Source organism: Etheostoma spectabile, chromosome 12 (assembly GCF_008692095.1).
Source record: "Etheostoma spectabile isolate EspeVRDwgs_2016 chromosome 12, UIUC_Espe_1.0, whole genome shotgun sequence".
Classification (NCBI taxonomy): Eukaryota; Metazoa; Chordata; class Actinopteri; order Perciformes; family Percidae; genus Etheostoma; species Etheostoma spectabile.
The window spans coordinates 14,994,690-15,014,981 of record NC_045744.1 but is presented as its reverse complement, the minus strand read 5'-3'; the positions used below and the strand labels follow the sequence as shown (position 1 = coordinate 15,014,981).

Here is a 20,292-nt window from a genome sequence, read left to right as displayed (position 1 = left end):
GGAATGTCGGTGTGCCTTCTGTTGTTTTGTTTTTAAAAAATAGTGTATCGTTTCAAATCACAGATCCATTGATTAACCTGGCTGAGGTGGAGCAGGGCCCCCCTTGTACTGAGGAACCAACATGGCTCTTGCTTGAATCAGGGAGGCCAGTTCACCAACAGCCCCCCTCCCCACCAGCAGCACTGTGGTCTGGTTTGAGGCCCCAGGCGGTTTTCCCGCCTGCTGGCCTTCCTGCCAGGCGGCGGGTTAAGCGGTTATCTTGGACTTGGAGAATGGAGCCATGCACAGAGTGGCCGCTGGGATATGTGGAGAGAGCCTGGAGCTAGAGGCACCTGGGACCCTGTCATCTGTTGGCTGGAAAGTAGTTAGGGTCCAGATAGTTGTAGCCTGTGCTCTGCGGCAGGCAGTAGTCCCTGTCCAGAAAAGTGTCTGGCTGGTGCACCGGTTCCAAGTGGTGGTTAGGCTTGTGGGTCTCTGTCTTAAACAAGCTAGAAGATGAGCAAGAAAAATAGGGAAAATGTCAGCAAAAGAGACGCTACCTTGACAGTCTAACCCTTCTGGAGTAAAGCAGAGAAAACAGCAGGTAAACAATTTGCCTTCAACTGGGCTGTGTATTCAAAATCTGACAAAATCTTTCTTTCTACACCCCTTTTAAAATATATCACAGAGAACATGTTGAATTATTACAACAAACAAAATAATTCAACTAAAATAAGTTAACAACAAACAAGGCTTTATAGCAATATCAATATTGTGGTAATTAGGGACATCCCGACCCGATGCTTAGGACATGTGGCCATATTTTAATGGATCCCAATCTGCCGATCCTTTCTTTACTGTTTCGTCCACCTTAGCCTGCTAGTGTTGCAGCGCTGTTCTCCGTCACAACAGCCGGACTCTACAGTGCAAGCTGCATATATACAAGTGAAAATTAGCATGACAATTTGCTTGTCTATAGTCGTTATTTGAATAAATATAAGTATCACATGGGACTCTGTATCAGCAGATATATCTTAGGACTCGGATCAGGATCTGGGCCACAAAAACTTGATCAAGACAGCCCTGGTGATATTTACATTTCTGGAAAATCTATTAAAAAAAACTGTTTATGGATAAAATAAAGACAGGTAAATAGTCCAGTTAATACCTGACAAGGACATGTCATCATCACATAAAAATCCCCTACTGCCAAAAAGCAGTCATCCCCTTTCATTTACAGATAAATAAAAGGGATGGTTACTACAGTAACCATCCCTTTTAAAAAAAATGGTTATAGTAGCCTAATTAACATTGTTTAAAGGTATATATATATATATATATATATATATATATCTATATCTATCTATCTATCTCATCACTTCATCTGTCCCCACTACCAGGTCTGCATGTGGTAATTTCACTCATGACAGGAGGTGGAGGATCTCACCAGTCGGAGCAGTTGGAGCAGAAATCGACCGAATTGTCCTGTGGACAGTCCTGACAGTGCCACCGCACTCCCTGGATGGGCTCCATGCCACAGATGTCACACTACACAAAACAAACACACATCCAACATCTTCAGAGCAATATAAAACCATTAAATGCTGGAAAACGCTGTAGCTATAACCAACATTTTTTTCTACTTTTTCAAAGCTTCTTGTATTTTTGTTATGGGAAATATAGTCCATCTACAGCTCACTCAAAAATGGAGGAATTCTAAGGTGGATGCTGTCCTTTTAAAAAAACACACTTAGTAAAGGTTTTTGTACAGTGTGACATACTCAAAAAACAATTAATTAGACTTTGTGTATGGTTTGCAATTGGGACACAAACTTTGTCCCTGCTGAATTACAGTGTGAAGTACAGGATAGAATTTAATTAACCCTCATACAGTCAAGGCACAGTTATACAGGTGCTGGTCATATAATTAAGTGAAGTTTTATATTATATTCATTTATCACGCAGAGTGATACATTTCAAATGTTCATTTCTTTTAATTGTAATGAGTATAACTGACAACTAATGAAAACCCTAAATTCAGTATCTCGGAAAATTAGAATATTGTGACAAGGTTCAATATTCAAGACACCTTGTGCCACACTCTAATCAGCTAATTAACTCACCTGCAAACACCTGGAAAGGCCTTTAAATAGTCTTTCAGTCTAGTTCTGTAGGCTACACAATCATGGGGAAAACTGTTGACTCGACAGCTGTCCAAAAGACGACCATTGACACCTTGCACAAGGAGGGCAAGACACAAAAGGTCATTGCTAGAGGCTGTTCACAGAGCTCTGTGTCCAAGCACATTAATAGAGAGGGGAAGGGAAAAAAAGGTGTAAAAGCAATAGGGATAACTGCACCCTGGAGCGGATTGTGAAACAAAACCCATTCCAAAATGTGTGGGAGATTCACAGAGTGGATTGCAGCTGGAGTCAGTGCTTCAAGAACCACCACACATAGACATTTCAGCTGTTGCATTCCTTGTGTCAAGCCACTCTTGAACAAGACAGTGTCAGAAGTGTCTCGCCTGGGCTAAGGACAAAAAGGACTGGATTGCTGTTGAATGGTCCAAAGTTATGTTCTCTGATGAAAGTACATTTTGCATTTCCTTTGGAAATCAAGGTCCCAGAGTCTGGAGAAAGAGAGGAGAAGCACATAATCCACATTGCTTGAAGTCCAGTGTAAAGTTTCCACAGTCAGCGATGGTTTGGGGCTCATGTCATCTGCTGGTGTTGGTCCACTGTGTTTTCTGAGGTCCAGGGTCAACGCAGCCATGTACCAGGAAGTTTTAGAGCACTTCATGCTTCCTGCTGTTTATTACCAACTTTATGGAGATGCAGATTTCATTTTCCAACAGGACTTGGCACTTGCATTCAGTGCCAAAGCTACCAGTACCTGGTTTAAGGACCATGGTATCCCTGTTCTTAAGTGGTCAGCAAACTCGCCGCACCTTAACCCTATAGAAAATCTATGCAAAAGAGCTGAAGGCCGCTATCAGAGCAACCCGGGCTCTCATAAAACCTGAGCAGAGCCACAGACTGATCAACTCCATGCCACGCCGCATTGCTGCAGTACTTCAGGCAAAAGGAGCCCCAACTAAGTATTGAGTGCTGTACATGCTCATACTTTTCATGTTCATACTTTTCAGTTGGCCAACATTTCAAAAAATCCTTTTTTTTGTATAGTCTTAATATTATAATTTTCAAAAATACTGAATTTGGGATTTTCATTAGTTGTCAGTTATGATTATCAGAATTAAAAGAAATGAACATTTGAAATATCACTCTGTGTGTGATGAATGAATATAATATGCAAATTTCAATTTTTGAACGGAATTACTGACAAATCAACTTTTTCATGATATTCTAATTGTATGACCAGCACCTGTATGTACAGTAGTTAAGTGTAGTGGTTGTTGTATGTATAACATAATGCAGTTTGCTGTACAGTGTGCAAATTCTTCACCTTGTAGCCTACGTGCAACATCCCGGCCCTGTCCTCCTGGATTTCCTGGAGCGTCTGTTTTCTCAGTCGCTTCAGCTCTAAAAGCTCTTTGTACTCTGGCAAATTTCTCAACTCCACAGGTATAGCCTCCTCATCCTGAGTGTGAGGGCAGGAAAGTCAAACACACGCAAACGTGCACACACAGAAAGAAAGAGAGAGATAATGAGTGATAGGCATCAGGACAAAACATCTATACATGACACCAGGGATCCAATGTTGCCACTACTGATCAATCTCATTTTTAGCTAAAAGAGACCAACCTATCCATAAAACACCAGTCTAGTTGTTGTTTTTTGGAGCAGTATTGTTGTAGTAAGCAAAGACATAAAATACATAAGTGCAAACTGATGACACATCTGCTAGCCTCCACTTCTAAGGGAGTGGGGGGAAAAAATTCAGAAATAAAAAAGTGGTAAAGTGCAACATTTTATTTTTTCACTTCCAGGTCTTAACAGGAAAGGGCTTTATGAGAATCCTGCCAAGCTGCTGACGCATTCGCCATCAGCAGACTTTCATTCCTTGCTGCAAACTTTGTAGTAAAGGACAACCTGATGAAGTAAGGAATTATTTTGGCTCACGCTGGCAGCACCTTTATGACTTTACTTTATACCAGCGGTGTCAGAGGTTTGGTTAATGTGCTGGCGGAGCCGGCAGCCTGTGTTCTCAGTAGGACGCAGCAACCCGGTTTTAGTTAAAGGTTACTGCCATCAAAGAGAGAGGAAGAAAATGTCAACGCAAATCAAATGGAAAGAGAGGTAAGGCTGGGCGAGGCCCTGCTTTACCCGTTTTCAACAGTACTTGCTGCCCTGACTTTAGTGAGAGGGAAGAAAAAAAAATAAGAAAAAAAATAAAAAGGTACAGACATGCATGATCAAGGGCCAAATGCCAAAGAGGGACAGTCTGTCATATGAAAGCAGATGAAAGTGACATGTAGCAGCTGCTTACTATGCCTCATCTCAAATTGATTTAAATAGACTAATCAGATATAAAACAAGCTCATAACATGCAGCTTTTACCTGTCTTTATCTCACTGCCTACATATGTAGGAGATGGTAAGACTGAACGTTGAGAGAGAAAAGGGAATGCGAGCTAGTGATAGGCTTAATTAAGCAGCAGTCTGCTCTATGGAACAAAAAAGTCAGGGGAATAGTATCAGTTTCTAGATAATCTGCCAGGACAAATAAATGGGAGTTGGATGTGTGAAAAAAAAAAGAAATATACAAAGAAATAAAGAAAAAGCATTGTGACCCCCAGTTTTTAGTGTTCTGTGATGTGACAGAGGACTGACCGAGTCATCAGCAGAGGGGTCTTGCACGCCGCTGTAATACGCCGAGCGCTCATCGTCTTCATCCATGTAGACCGGAGGCTCATAGGAGGTCAGGAAAGTAGACGGCCGGTACAGGTGCTTGTTGAGGTGGTGCTGCCTCTTACTGGTTGCCTGGGGAACAACGGGTCCAGTTACGAGAGCAGATAGTTTTAAACAGGTCCCCTACTTTTCAATATTGATATATTTTGTGTGGCAAAAGTATGGAAAATTAGATACGATATAATGGCACTAATAGATAATTAGACACTGCAGTAAAGATAAGTTTAATTTTCTAGGTACATATCTTGGTCACAATTTATATCCAGTACTGATCAAGCTCTACACAATATCATCATGGTTACATTCCCTTTAAAATCAAAATACAATAATATTGACTTAATTCCTCAGCCTTTACTTAAGGACTCTTAACAATAATGAAAACAATTAGTTGACATTAGTAACAAAAAGTTAAGGGGTTTGGTAAAGAGTTACCTTTTTGTTGTACATGCACAGGTTGGGTGTTCTTCCAGGCACAGGGATACCAGCTTTTGTCAGTTTGATGAAGTACTTCTGAACCCTACTGGCAACCTGGAATGTTTTAACAGGAAATGGCTGTGTTAATGATTTCTTTCGAACAGCTGCTTGAAGTAACTGATGTCACGCAAATATATAATCCAGGTACTTGGGGGGGCTTTTTAGTACTGCAAAGTATATGCACTCAATACAAATTAACAGTCTGTTCTGTTGTTCAACTGGCAACATACAGTTTTAGCCTAGTCAGGTTTAGTCAGATGTAGGTCATCTTTAGGTTGTTGCTTTTTTGAGGTGAACTCTTTTACTAGCAAACTCTGGTAAAAAGTTGTTGTGTTTGTACCATTTTCACAAGCGCAAATAAGACAAATATTCTGAACTAAACAGGTAATAAGTGTGGATTAAACAAGCTAGGGCTGTACCAAATACCCGTTTTCTGAGCTTGGATGCTTTTCAACAGTGAAAATTCGAAGCTTTGGTGGCAACGGCAGCAGCGGAGGAAAAAAAACATTTCCGGCCACACCTGAAGGTAACTTAATTTAACAGAAAAACACAGAAAAGAGACAGAGCAAGAGACTAAGCAAGAGACAAAGTGCGAGACAAAGCAAATGCTTTGTTGTTGCACGAAACAGTCACCTGTTACACAAACTCCTGGACAGTTTAGTGCTTTTATTTTTTTACCTGCTACACGCCACGATACGGACCGATAATTCTGATCTCCGGTTACATAATTGTCCACCACAGGTCGCCAGCGCCTCACTACGCACTAAAAGCCCTAAAACAAGCATGTATTTTTCAGTTATTCCAAGCTCTCTTTGTCACCTGTTTTGCTGTTCGATTGCCGAGTTCATCAGCAATCTTCTGCCATCTTCTGGACTCGACTTCCTCTGGAGGGAACTTGACAAGAAGCTGCTCTAGTTTTTTCTATTAAAAGAGACAAAACGACAGGTGAACAACATGTGAGGATTACAAATTACTTTACTGCATTTATGATGATACACAGCATCAATACATTGTTGTTTAACATATCCAATATGATTTGATCAGAAACCAGATATACACCATTCAAAAACAGCCTATGAAACAGTTGGGTAGCTTAAATTATTACACATTTAGGTAGCTTCTAAAAAATGTCACAAATTGATAATCGTTTTCCCGACTAGAACCCTTTGTATTTCACATTTTTAATAATAAATTAACCCTTTGAACTCTGCAATAGAAATGGTCCACCAGTCCCTTCTTTGGTGTTTTTGCTCATTTCTTGGGAGCATCTTCAAAAGCTTCATATCAATAAAATCACAGCCTAAGCTAAAAGGTAATGCAAATCAATAAACCATAATAAATATTAAAAGTATTGAAATTAAATAAAATGTGTTTTTATCAAATTTGACTAAATAAACACAGAAAACGTATTGATCCAATTTATTTCTTAACACTTCATATATGTTTTGATACATGTTTTAGTTTTTGAGATGTACTCGCTTTCAAGGGCATAATGTAAAGGCGTTTTGGTAGCTTCATATACAATAGAGATGGTCCGCCTGCAGTTTTGCACCAAATTTTACATAACGTGATTACGAAAAGCCTGAAGCCTTAGGTTTCTGCTGGAAAAAGAATAAATTCTCTAGCTGTAATGGTTTTTAATTTACACTGTTTTATACACAATCATGTTAACAATGATGTCCTGCGTCCTTTACATTGAAATTCTCAATCGCCACCGCTAGTTTTCAACCTGCTTTGGGCCGGACTTCACATAACGTGATGACATCATCGCAAGTCTACAACATAATGGTGCGAAAGACAGAAGCTTAGCTTTTCATTTACAGTGTTTTATATAGGACCATGTTATTAACGACTGCCGCCAACTTGAGGTCTGTTCTCTAAGGTTTAAGATTCCTTTTTTAAAATTCAAAGTGAAATAGTGTTGTGTAAATAAAATAAAGAACCTTAAAATGTTTCTATACTACTGTAATTAAATGTTCCTGCAGATACTAAAATATAGTGCAACATCTTACACACTTGCTACCTACCTGTTCCTCCACAGTCCACAGCTGGTTAAATGTGTCAGACTTCTTTGGGTGACAAATCCTCCCCCTGATCATCTGTCATGAAAACACGAGTAACAGCCATGTTAAAATATACAAAAAAAATTATAGCACTCCACCATTTAAAGAGATCTGTGCATATGAACTGCCTGGCAAACTGAATCCCTCAGTTTGACAGACAAAGCCCGGCTGTCAGATGAGACTCGAGCTGTCATTGGGAAAACGCAGAAAAACAACACTTTTGACTGACAAACTAAATCCTGTTAGAGTGTAACCCAGGGTTATGCAAATTTGTCTGCACAATACAAACAAGGAGCGCAACAGAAAAAAATCAAGTTGTGTGCAAAGTGCTAAACACTTGGCACTGTCTAATCCCAACAATCAATCAAAGGTGAAACAAGCACACATAATGGCTCAAGATAAGATGTAACCAAAGGTGTGGGAGCGACAGGCTTTCCATAGATACCATTAGGGCTGAACGATACTGTGTTTTAGCATCGACATCGCGATGTGCGCACGCGCGATACTCTCATCGCAGGATGTTGCGATGTTGACGCTAATATTTTTTTGCTGCTTGACAGAAAAGTAAACTTTCACAGTTCTCCTTTTACATGATTATTACCGTCCGACCCTTCCCCTTTATGACAGGTAGCCATGTGGACAACGTGTGTATGTGACGTTCGACGGGGTTTGTTATGGGAAGTGAGGTTCTCCGTGTTTAGAAAAGTACCGTAGGCCGCAGCTGCCGCTGACACAGTGATGAGCATAGTTTTCAATGGGTAGTCAGTGTTTTATGTTTGCTGCAAATACAAATTAAATAACCTGATTAATACAAGATAATCACAACATCTCCTTCCATCTCCAACAGATCCTTTTTCATATATATCTTCTATGTAGATGCACTTCCCTACAAAATCAGAATGATGAGAATGATTTATTATTTACAAATAGAGCTATTTATGTCATCTTTTAAAAATTACTTTGGGGAAAAAATATTGCAATATCAGATGTTTTCAAATACTGTAGATACCATCTTTTGTGCGCACATGTGCTGCATGCTCAACTTTCAGTGACTCACTAGCTATAGTTTGGAACGGATACATCTGCACTCTGTGTGTGTTTTTTGGTGAGAGCCATACCTGTGTTTGGCTGCCATTCTCTGGAGCGTCACTAGTAGGCAGAGAGGAGTACATGGCGGAGGATTCGCCTTCCTTCTTGGGCTCCACAGGACTTTTTGGTCGAGCAGGCAAACCTGAAGGAAGGAAATGAGCAGAATTAGTCATTTTAAAATGGCAGAAGAATCTCACTGGTGTTTATTTGATAAAAAGTTTTAAAAAAAAACTCCAAGATAAAAAAAAATGTATATGTGCCTTGGTCGAAGATCAACTTTAGCTGCCTGGTTTTCCGTTTCTTGTCACACAACTCTCTCTCAAAGTCCCCGAGGCCTGAGGTGTACTGCTCCCATCCAACGTCAGGGAGCTGCACGACTCGCTGAGGACACGGCAAGCCCAAATTAACCTGAGGGTTAATTTTTTTTTTTTATAAAAAGAAAAAATCAGGGGTTACAACACATTGACTCATAACATCTATAAACCATACGGCAACAAAAGTAGATATGTGATAGATAACATATTAGAAACAAATACTGTAAAACAAAATTGCTTTAAGTAATTCAATTTATCGCATATTACTGTCATTTTTCAAGAATTTTACAAATACTTCCTTCAACAGGGTATTTCTACTTATTCCTATATTTATATTCAAGAGACAGAACGTGCAGTGAAGGGCTTTCAACTTCATACTGAGCTTTACTTATCCCCACATAACTTCACATCCTCAATTTCTTAAAAATAACAAAATAGCATTCTCTGCACAAATATTACCATATGCTCATATGCTGCAGGTGTTCTGATTGTATTTAGGATTTACATTTAACTGACTGCACAAAAGTATGAATTAATAAACCTTACTATTTTATTGAGTAAGCAGTCAAAATGATCTCAAGTAGGAAAACGATGGGGAGTGTGCATATCCTGGCCCAGTTGTGAATAGGTGCAAAACCGAATCTGAGTCATACAGTGGACGAGGGGAAGTAGCATACAGACAGAATTTCACAAGCTCCCAAATATTTATTCAAGCAACGTTTAAACCAGCAAGGTTCTCCTCAGGCAAAAAACAAAGAAAAACCAAAGAAACAAGATCTTGCGTGCCATGTCTCAGAGAGGAGTTGATGCACAGTGAAGGACTAAATATCCATTCAGAACATTTTGTACAACTCTTGTGTATTAGTTGTTTGATGTACACATTAAAACATACACTGACTGGCCCCTTTACACCTATATAATCTAATGCAGTCCAATATAACAGCCCTGCCATAACATCTATCTTTACAGAGGCATCATAAAAGTAGACTTTATGTAGGAACAGTTGTATTGGACTAAATTACTGTACAGGTTCACCTAATAAAGTGGACACTAAGTGTAGTTCAAACACAGCACAAAATAACGGCTTTTGTACGTATATGCTTTTCATTTTATCAAGGACACGTTTGTATGTTTGTTACCCGTTTCTGCAGCTGCTCCACAAAGCTGATAGGATCTCCGAGTGCCTCCCTCTGGTGACACGCCAACGTCTCCAGGTCTAGGATGGCCTGTGTGCGTTGGGCCTCGAGAACACCGATGGTCTGCAGAAGCCTCTGATAACTGACATGGAGGGAAGCGAGGTTAGACAGGGAGGGACTGCTAACAACCTGACACTTGCAATGCTGCAGTGCATCAAACTTTTAGACCCCAGACCATAAATAATTCAACCATTAGGCTGAGAACCAGACATGAACCATTTTCCAATCCTTTCAATTTAATTTACAAATAACACATTTACAAGAGGTTTGCGTTTGCTCAAAATTGTGCATCTCAAACCAGTTGCTCGGCCAGAAAACCAACAGCTTTAGAGTTACTTAGAGTTTACTTTTCTAACTAGTGTAGCCAATCAAGAACAGCAGAGGGCAAATTAAAATGCACTAAAACCACTGAATCCCTTTTCTTATCTGCAAGTATGCACATCACTTAGATTTTGCACAAATATAAAAACCTTTTCATGACAAACACTTGGGTTTCGCAGTGCTTGAGGAGCCTTCCACGCTATACAAGTCTGACCTTTCCACTCACACCCTGTGGGGCAACAGAAGAGCTGCAAACTGAGCTGTCAATGACTAAGTGTGGTACTGACTCAGAGGTCCTACATTGCGAGCAGAGCAGGAGAACTCAACAAGAATGTGACAGCATTCTACATGGCTAAAACATAATGCAAGTGCTCAGTGAAGCAGAGTGTATCAATCTCGCCTAACAGGACAAGAATGAAAATCAATGCAGAGGACACAGTTTATTCATCAGCTGCCGGTGGTTTGAAAATCCTACAAGCAAAACAATCATACAAGTCAACTGTGTGTTTAACCTCATATCCCTTCATTAATTGCACGTGCCATGACTCTACACAATGTGTAGCTCTGTTGACCTTGTACAGCACCAGTGAGTGCTGTGCTTCAAAGTAAACTGTAACTCTGTTTCTACAACAGTGGCACCAAAAAAAATACTACTGCACATTTCCTGTAATTCTGATTGAAATGTAGGGGCGTTGGAAAAAAAAAAAGCAGCATGCATGCTGCTTTCCTCAGATGTGCAGACAATGTGTGCATTAATAGGTTTAACGCTTGTGTTGTCTTCCCGTCAAAATTGAAAATTAATACTTGAGGCTTTTAACCGTTTAAGTTTTTCTTACGTTTTTTCCCCTTTTTTCAACACTTGACACTTTTTTCAATGTCTTTTTTTAACATTTTCAACACTACGTAACACTAACTTCTTAACTTTAGTTTTACACTTATTTTTGGAATTTATGGTCAATAAACCTCTTTTATAGGAAATTATACTTAATGTTTGAGTTAGAAAAGCAGAAATTAGGATTTATTTAGTCTAAAATTAAAGGAATGTATGCTGATGGTCACAGACTGGAATATGTCAACTTTTTCTCAATACTATTTCAAAACTCCTTAAATTTTCTTTTTGAAATGCTATAAAATTGAATAAGACACCCCAAAATTAATGAAAGTAGAGATTTGTACTTGCCAAAGAGCTTTTTTGTGGAAAAATCATGTTATTTTGGGTAGTTAAAAAGAACACTGATATAGGAAAACGGGTCAATTTGACCCGAGGACAACAAGAGGGTTAAGGGAAATGAGGAGTACATGGCTCTGCTTCATAACTCTCGGGACTTCTGCCAGGTGTCCAGGGACAAACCTGGTGTACCATTGCCACCTACTGGGCCTGAAGTCCACTGACATACCAAGACAACAGTGTTGCTATGTTAATGCCTGATAATCAAGGATTGGGGTTTGCTTTTTGAGTTATTTACATGATTAAAAAAAAAAAAAGGTAGAGGCAACGGTGTCAAAATAGACAAAGCTTTAAAAAACAAAACAAAAAACAAGAGGTTCTTTATACACATCAATCATGTCTGTGTCAATTCTCCATATTCAGCAACCGTAAAATGCCTAGTCATGCTTCCCTAAAAATGACTCCCCACTGCCATTGATTTGAGCCTTCTATAATACTGTACTCCTTACTCAGCACAACCTAAAACTTGGCATGTAACAGAAACTTTATCAAATTACCTAGCAATACGTCAACAGTGAAATCTTACTCTAAAGTCATTCTCTGAACTCAAAATATTCACCTATACTGATGTCAAAGCCAAAGGGAAAAGATGCATCATGAATCAGCTGACCTGTCATGGTGCAGTTTGCATAGCCTGGCTGAGGGCAGCATGGGACATGTCCACCAATATAAACATCCTGTGTTGTCTTGTTTGACAAGTGACAACACAACTAGAAACAAAGCCAAATGCTTTTTCTCTAAAAACAAACTCATCTTACTGAAAAAATAAAGAACGGGGACAATCAGCAGTGTATTTTTAACATCCAATCTCAGTAGGCTTTGGAAAGCTGAGAATTGGCAGCTAATTCACACAATCACAGCCCCAGATAGAAGGTGGAAATGAAATGCTAAAACATGTCAAACTAAACAATAAGACAGGAGCTATTGTTAGATGCTGCTTACCCACATTCACGTAATAAGAGAAAAGACTCCAGCCAGGATATAATTGTGATGTTTCCTTTCATTTTTTTGTTTAAAGTAATGGATGGGGGTGTCTGCTAACCAGACAGCTAGCCTTAGCAGACCCTCCCACCCCTTACTTCCTGAAACACTGTCAACAAATGAGTTTAAAGATAAATCTGAGGTGTGTGCCAATTAACAAGGCAAGAGAAAAGAAAAATATTGTTTTGCCACTCTAATTTTGATTCCTTTTTTTTTATAAAAAGGAGGAAGTTGAAAGTTTCACCTCTTAAGGCCTGTAACAGTTATTTAACTTAAACAAGCGGAGAAAAAAAGCTCATAAATGCATTCAACTTGTGAGGACAGTCACAAGTCAACTACTGATGTAGCGCAAATAATTAACACAATGCATAGTCAATAATGATTTGGACACAATAAGACAGATTATTCTAGGTATTTAAAATAAGACTAAACCAAAAAATCCTCAAGGTTATATATTAAGCACTTTCAAAACAGAATATTCTTAGCACAAACAGATTCTCATAAACTCAAATGCGTCTCTGGTTCATTCAAAACCAAAGAGTAGAAGTAACGCAATGATCACAGAATACCATGATCAACATGTGTGAGAGCTACATCAACAAAAGATGAGGAAAATCCCAGGGGAGCTCCCACATACTCTTTGTTGTGTTTAAGAGCCAGGTGGTCCGACTCAAAGTAATACACGTCTGGCTCCTCCTCTTCTTCCTCCTCCTCTGCTGCCTGGCTTCGTGTCAGCTCCTTGCTTCGCTCAACCTCTTTGGCCTCCACAGCCACACTGTCCTCACCACCTGCTCTGTCTTCAGGATCCACGGAGACCAGCTCCTCACTGGAGGGGCCAACACAATCTGAGGGAGCAGGTTCCTCCAATGCAGGGCAGTCCTCTTCCAACCCAACCTCCACCTCCCCCTCTTCCCTCAAGGGACCATTGTCTCTGGGAGGAGAGTTGAGCTTGGAGGATGGGGCCTTGCCACCAGTGGTAGCCCTCCTGGGTGAAGTCCGCAGGGTGTATCTGTGTTCATAGAGCTCTATGAAAGAGGGCGACGTGCTGGATATTGAGGGGTTGCACCCTAGCTCTGTGGGGGAGGGGGTTGTTGCTAGTGGGGGTGTAGCTTCTCCTGAGTTGCTGTTGTTGTTGTTGATTGGACTACTGTTCATGTTGGAGATGGTGGAGGAAGCAGCTTCATGCAATGGTGTCAGCGGCCGGCCATTGGTTTCGTTCTCAATCTCCGTCACCTGCTCCTCGTGGGCAAGACACAACGGGTCACCTACCACATCCACCTCCAACTCCTCCACTTCCTGCTCCTTGGCCACTATCAATTCAGGGACAAGATCCTCTGGAACAGCCTCAAATGTTGATGCAGATGAGGTTGGCCATTGCCCTGAGCCAGAGACCTCCATCTGCAGAGGGACAGAGTTTCTACAAGGCACAGCGGGGTCAGGGGATGAGGGAGCCTCCGTCTGACTACCGTTGAGCAGCGTCGGACAGTTGGTGGCAGAGGTGGGGTTTGCACTAGTCTCGTCAGTGAGTGTGCTAGATTCCTCTGCTTTATTGTCTCTGAGTCCATTAGAGGTTTTGTGAGCATTCGGGGGCTGAGCTGCCCCGTCACACTCCACATGACCATCCTCTGCCTTCCCCCCTGTCAGTTCACCTTCCTCTTTACCGTGTACAGGTGAGGCAGGAGCTGTGTTAGCAAAGTTTTGGCTGAGAAATTCTTCACAACTGTTGTCCTTGCTAGGCTCTGGGACAGACACTAAACTTTCAGATTTCAAATGCTCAGGGTCGTCCTCGTGTCCCTGAGACTCTCCAGAGCGGGAGCCCCGTCTGGCCCTTTTGATTTGAGGACAGACATCCCGCGTCCCCTTCCCTCTATCACAGTTCTCTGACTTCTCAGAATGTATGTCTTTTTCTAAACAGGACACGCCTCGCTTTCTGGAGCTGGTCCATTGCTCCGCCTCAGCTGGAGAAGCATTTGAGTCAGTTACTTTTCCCTGCAACAAGGCCTGCTGCTGGCCATCCTGCTGAGTCTCCTGCTTTGTATCATGCTTTGTGTCCTGTCTGGTGTCCTGCTTTGACTCCTTGCCATCCTGCTTTGACTCCTGCTTGCCCTCTTGCTTAGATTCCTGCCTGGCGTCCTGTTTCGACTCCTGCTTTTTCTTGGGCGAGCGGGCCCTTGGTAGCGGAGGCACCGAGTTCTCCTCCGGCTGGGCGATGCTGCGGTTCCTGAGGGTTCGGCCACAAAAGTTCTCATCCAATCCATTGAGCCCCACTGACGACCTTGTGACGCGTGAGGAACGGGACGCGGCCATACTACGGCGGGTGCCTACAGTCTCCTCATCCTGGTGCTCTCTCCTCTGCAGCAGAATGCGGGCACCTGCAAACCACACACAGACAGGAACATGCACTTCATTAAGTCAAAATAATCACTGAAAACTGCAAACCTTTACGGCTCAATTGTTACATCATAGCATTACCTTTGCAATGTGTATACATTGATGCATGAACAGTAACCTGGGGGTGTTTCAAACAAAAGCATTCACCAAAAGGCCTTTGTTAAATACCGCTGGGTCATATCTCAGCTCACACCAGAGGGGTATTGATTTCTCCTGTCATTGTAGCTAAGCAACACCTTCTGTCCACAGGCAAAACTAGATGTCTTATCTCCGGTCAGTAAAAGGGAAATACCTTAAAAAGGTTGAAGATCTTAAACTGGCAGAGAGCAAAACAGAAAACAATAAGGTCTGATATTCCATCTAGCCTAAATGACCAATCACAGTCTCTTTCAACACTTTACAAATGTTAGTTTTAAGACTGATCTGTATGTGTTTGGTAACTCCAGAGATTAAGGTGACAACAGCGTAGTCGTTTTAAGTAATGAAAAGCCGAGCTAAAGCTGCCAAGCAGATGAAATGGGTGAACTGCAATTGCATTAAAACCAAAAATCAAATGTGAGGGTGGGTATGTTTTATTCAGGGTAGGCTTGCACGATTAAACGTTATAAAATCGTGATATCAATTCACCCTTTAAACGATTTAATTTTTATTTGTTTTTTAAATAAAAAGCTTCATTTATTTTTTTTAACTTTGATTCTCATTTCATTTTACGAGCCGACTGCATCACAAACGCTACTACTTTCTCCTGTGAGTTTTACACATAGACCGCATAAAATAAATTAAAGTGCTGCAATGCCTTGTAACGCCGCACAGTGCCCTGCTATGCCATGAACTACTACATAGAACTACTACAAACTACTATCTTTTGTGACTGTTAATGCCACTCTTCATTCTGACCCCAACCGGCCCGTCAGACACCGCCTACCAAGAGCCTGGGTCTGTCCGAGGTTTCTGCCTAAAAGGAAGTTTTTCCTCGCCACTGTCGCACTGTTGCTTGCTCTGGAGGAAACTACTAGAACTGTTGGGTCCTTGTAAACTCTGGAGTGTGGTCTAGACCTACTCTATCTGTAAAGTGTCTCGAGATAACGCTTGTTATGAATTGATACTATAAATAAAATTGAATTGAAAATTGCAATGCTCTCCCTTCTCTTTATCGAAGCCTCTATGTTTGCAAGCTTGTGGTGATGCATAATGTGCTATGGGTGACAAAAAAAAAAATCTATGTTTGGTACTTTCAATTTGTTTTGTTTTGTCATGGTCAAAAAAAAATCATGGCAGAGAATTGTGATATCAATTCAAAACTAAAACATTGTGATTTATATTTCCCCCCGAATCATGCAGGCCTAATTCAGGGTGTATTTATTTCATTGCAGAGATTACTGCCTATTCCGTCACACAAAGAATACATGTAGGGTTTACTGGTTGACTGATTTCTGACACAGTAGATACACTGTAATTTTTACACTCAATTCAGCAGAGATAAACCCCAGACACAGGTTTGTCATCACACTGTAGGCCGTTTATCTTTTTATAACAGGTGTGCCAGAGGACCAACAGGCTGCAATCCTTCCACAACTTATCAGAACGTACAAAAATGGAAATGCAGCCACAACAACAATCCTACACAAGGCTTACAGCCTTCGAGTGTGGACAACCATAGGAAGTTAATTGTCATGTCCTAAACATCTGTCTGACACAATCTAAGGCAGAACATAGCATTCCCAAACTCGCTCTGTGTCTGAGGTATCCTGCAGATGAAGTACTTTACTGTGTATTTAAACAAAAATCCTGCCTTACAGTGTGAAATGGAAAATGAACACAAGCCAAATCCACACGCTAATAAGTATCACTATAATTTTACTCATGAAAACACCTTTACTTTACTCACATTTATTTCACTCACATTAAGGTTGTTATTGAAGCAAACAAAACTTGATTAACAGAGCTGTCCTCAACATATATGTATACAGCCTATTCCGGGTTCTCTCAGTATTTTGATTCTGGTCTTGGCATAAAGGTCATGGAGTGAAGCGGATATAAACCAATGTAACAAAACTAGTAAGTACTGACTAAAAACAAAAAAGCAAATTAGCTTTCACATTATAAATAACTCGTCAAGTGATAGAGATGACATTGACATGACCTGGTAAAAAGGTAGTGTCCTTTTGCAGGAGACAGTCATAGCGCCCCGTTGTATAGAAAAAAATATTGAATCAATTAGCAGTGTGGACATGGTGTTCAATTACATTAATTCCAAGTATGTCAATCTGTGGGCTTTAAAAAAATAATAAAAATTAAAAAATAAAATTTAAAGAGCTCCTTGTTGCCTTTCCTGGGGCAATTCCTCCTTTTTCCTGCACTGTGCTAGCACAGCAATATCAAAGCCAGAGGCTACCCTGGCTGCAAAATACATTTTGATAATATTACTTGACGGAGCTAACATAATAGTCACCTGGAACAAGCACTACCACATGCACACATTACTCACACTTCACTAAAGACTCCAGCTGAGAAAGCTAATGTGATTTGTCCATGCATAAACTAAGTGAGAGAAAAAGAAAAACAGAGAGAGTGAGCAGGTTTTTCAGACTGAGCACTTGCTCTTCATCTCAAATCAACAAACCTAATCTAACTTGCTCTAAAAAAAAAACACATGACTACTTCATAATGATTAGGGTTAGTTTAGCTGAATTACTATATAAAACATTTTCTCACATGTTCTTGTCCCAATAAATAACATTGTTGGCACAGCTGGCAAAGCCTCAATTAATAATGTCTAATGCAGCCTTCAGTTGCATGTTGGAATATCAGACTAAGTTCTGTGCCTATGAAAGAATAGAAAGCAAGTTGTGATTATTTTGAAAAGCTGATTATCCTATCTAAGCATAGCCTAAATGAATGTAGAACACATCCAAAAGAGGTGTAATGTCAGGAATGTTGTAAAATAAAGAGAGCGCAGGTAGTTAGACAGTGTGGTAGCTCGCGTATTTCCCAGTCCACACTGTTACCATCCAAACACATAAGAACTTTGTTTTTGAGAACCAAGCCTTATCAAACTTTTTAAAAAAGAGGGGCCTCCTCGGCTGTTTCACAAAATTATGTTGATTATTTCTTACTTTTCTTCAGTTTTTGTTTTTTCCTCATGAAATATTGTATACTTTCAACTCGTGGGGACCATAACAAAATCTGATACAGATGAATCACTCTTGGAACATCTATAACTCATGTTAACAATAAGGCAATAATGTCTGATGAGGGGTCACAAGTAGACATTGATTTGAATTATGGGGGTCAAAAGCCAAAAAGGTTGGGAACTGCTTTGACCAAAGACCAGCATCTGATATTTGTTCTCTCTCTACTGTTGATGTGAATGTGACATATTTTTGTGGCTCTCGTTTGTGTTCTTATATAAACACTGAGATAACTTCTTTTGAATGAAATACAAGCAAACCTAAAACTACCACTGCTTTTTCAAGCAAACTGTCAGCACACCAGGTCCCAGTAAACCCTACAGGTAATAATTTTTGATTTTGCAGTAGAAAGGTTTGAGCAAGTTAATTAGTCTTAACATACTATACTGTCATGTATAGCCACTGATCTTGGCAAGGCTGGAAATTAACAACTAATGCTCACAGATAGCAATTTACCCTTACATGTTGAACATGCCAAAGCCTGGATATGTTATTAGTCAGTGCAGCTACTTAAACAGGACCCATGTCTGATTGTAATTCTCAATCAAACCACTTCCTGTTCTTTACTAAAGCGCGTGCTTGGTTGTGAAGTTATGTTAACACGTGCTGATTACATTACTATTATCATGACGGACCAAGACTTACACATGGGTCTTTTGACATCATAAACAGTTTCATCGAGGGCTGTAAACTCCAGCTATAGCTACATAAACACACACCTTGCTAGCTACATGTGAATGCTATTGTTGGCAAACCAGCTAAGACAGCTAAAGCCCGAGTTTAGAGTGAGATATTTGTTTTATTATTAACAAACAAGCTTTCTGCTTTACCGTCGAGTTGGACAGTTCATCTCTGTTGCTGACCAACACTTCCACAAGGCCTACTGGCAACAAATAAAATCCACCAAGTGGTGTTGATATACATACCGAGGAGAATCACTCAAATCCCAACATCCCAGCTCATGAGCTGCCGCGACAAAGTTGGATGCAGTTAAACTAGCTAGCTAACGTTAGAGACTGGACAAGACAATGTTTCAGCTGCACATGCCACCAGTTAAATTAACAATAGTCTGCAGCAAGTGGACTCTAAAGTACAGGATTAAAACTCCAACCACACGTTTAGAAAAAACAACAAACCAGTTGGTCCATGAAGCTGGCGAGCAAGCTCCATGTTAGCATGGACCAACTTCCAAGCGAACGTTACCTGACCTAGCTAGCTTGATGTTTAGCAAACTAAGTTACCGTTAGCTCTCGGGGCTCACGTTAAATATAAAACATTAACGCGTAAGACACCAAACTGCAGACTGTTGCGCTCATGAAATGCATACATCATCTTACACGCTTCATATGACACCCAACGAACAAGTACACTAGCTACTCCAATCTAAAAGCCAATTTTCTTTATTTCTTTTTTTTTGTGAACGACTAACGTTAGTTAGCTAACCTAGCTAGCTAAGTTTGCTAACGATACCTCGGCTAGTTCTTCTCGGCTAGTTTTACCCTATAAACTGCATCGTGCAGAAAAGAATCGTGGCGCCTCTTGTAGCGTTACTAATATCGGGGACATGCTAGCTAAACTAGCTCGACAACTGTACAGTTAAAAAGTCAAACCAATTATACTTAAAGGGAATCGCTACCAGCATTGCGTTTCGCCAAGGTTTAGCTACATTTAAACGGATACGCAAAGATAGAAGCGGCATGGTCAGCAACCAAGCGGTATAACAGCAGTCAGTAACCAGTTAGCAGCAACCGCTACATCTTAGTATTAGCTAGCTAGCCAAGCTAGCTGATTGTTCCGAGCATAACTTTGCCGATATATTTGTGTACTGCCAGCAGTGCCGCTCATAGACATTTTTGGTGGGCTAATAAATTCAGTTTTTGTCATTTACTGTACTACAAGCAACGCACTGAAGGCACACTTCTAAATAGCGTTTGTAGCTCAAGAATTAAACATACCTCACTTCCGTAAATTTGCTGCACGTTCGGCCGCAGCCATGTTTTCAATCCAGTCAACTAGCGTTAGCCGGGGTGTGTGAGCCGACTCAAACACGCTCGTCAAAATGCAGCACTATACTGTAATTTTTTGCCCCTGCCAAGAGTCAATCGGTCGCACACTCTTCGGGGTTACCTCGGTTTATTGAGGACTTTGACACTTTTAATGATGAACAATAACCAGCGTCACTTACTTTTCTAATT

General features: G+C 40.6%; 1 protein-coding gene across 3 annotated transcripts; it reads right to left on the bottom strand.

Moving 5' to 3' along the window:
• Window positions 1–19: 19 nt before the first annotated feature.
• Window positions 20–20,285, bottom strand: zzz3 (zinc finger, ZZ-type containing 3). Of its 3 annotated transcripts, none has more exons than XM_032531369.1 (12): window positions 20,053–20,285; window positions 13,153–14,887; window positions 9,929–10,067; window positions 8,736–8,883; window positions 8,505–8,617; window positions 7,351–7,422; window positions 6,143–6,244; window positions 5,282–5,377; window positions 4,772–4,921; window positions 3,445–3,579; window positions 1,427–1,527; window positions 20–488 (listed from the first exon to the last, which is right to left on the bottom strand). In XM_032531369.1, exons 2-12 carry the CDS (start codon window positions 14,820–14,822, stop codon window positions 344–346), a joined length of 2,871 nt encoding a protein of 956 aa, XP_032387260.1. In that variant the 5' UTR covers window positions 14,823–14,887; window positions 20,053–20,285; the 3' UTR covers window positions 20–343. The 3 variants fall into 3 exon arrangements, with proteins under 3 accessions (XP_032387260.1, XP_032387261.1, XP_032387262.1); XM_032531370.1 differs by lacking the exon at window positions 20,053–20,285 and adding an exon at window positions 18,928–19,823; XM_032531371.1 differs by lacking the exon at window positions 20,053–20,285 and adding an exon at window positions 19,024–19,823.
• Window positions 20,286–20,292: the final 7 nt, after the last annotated feature.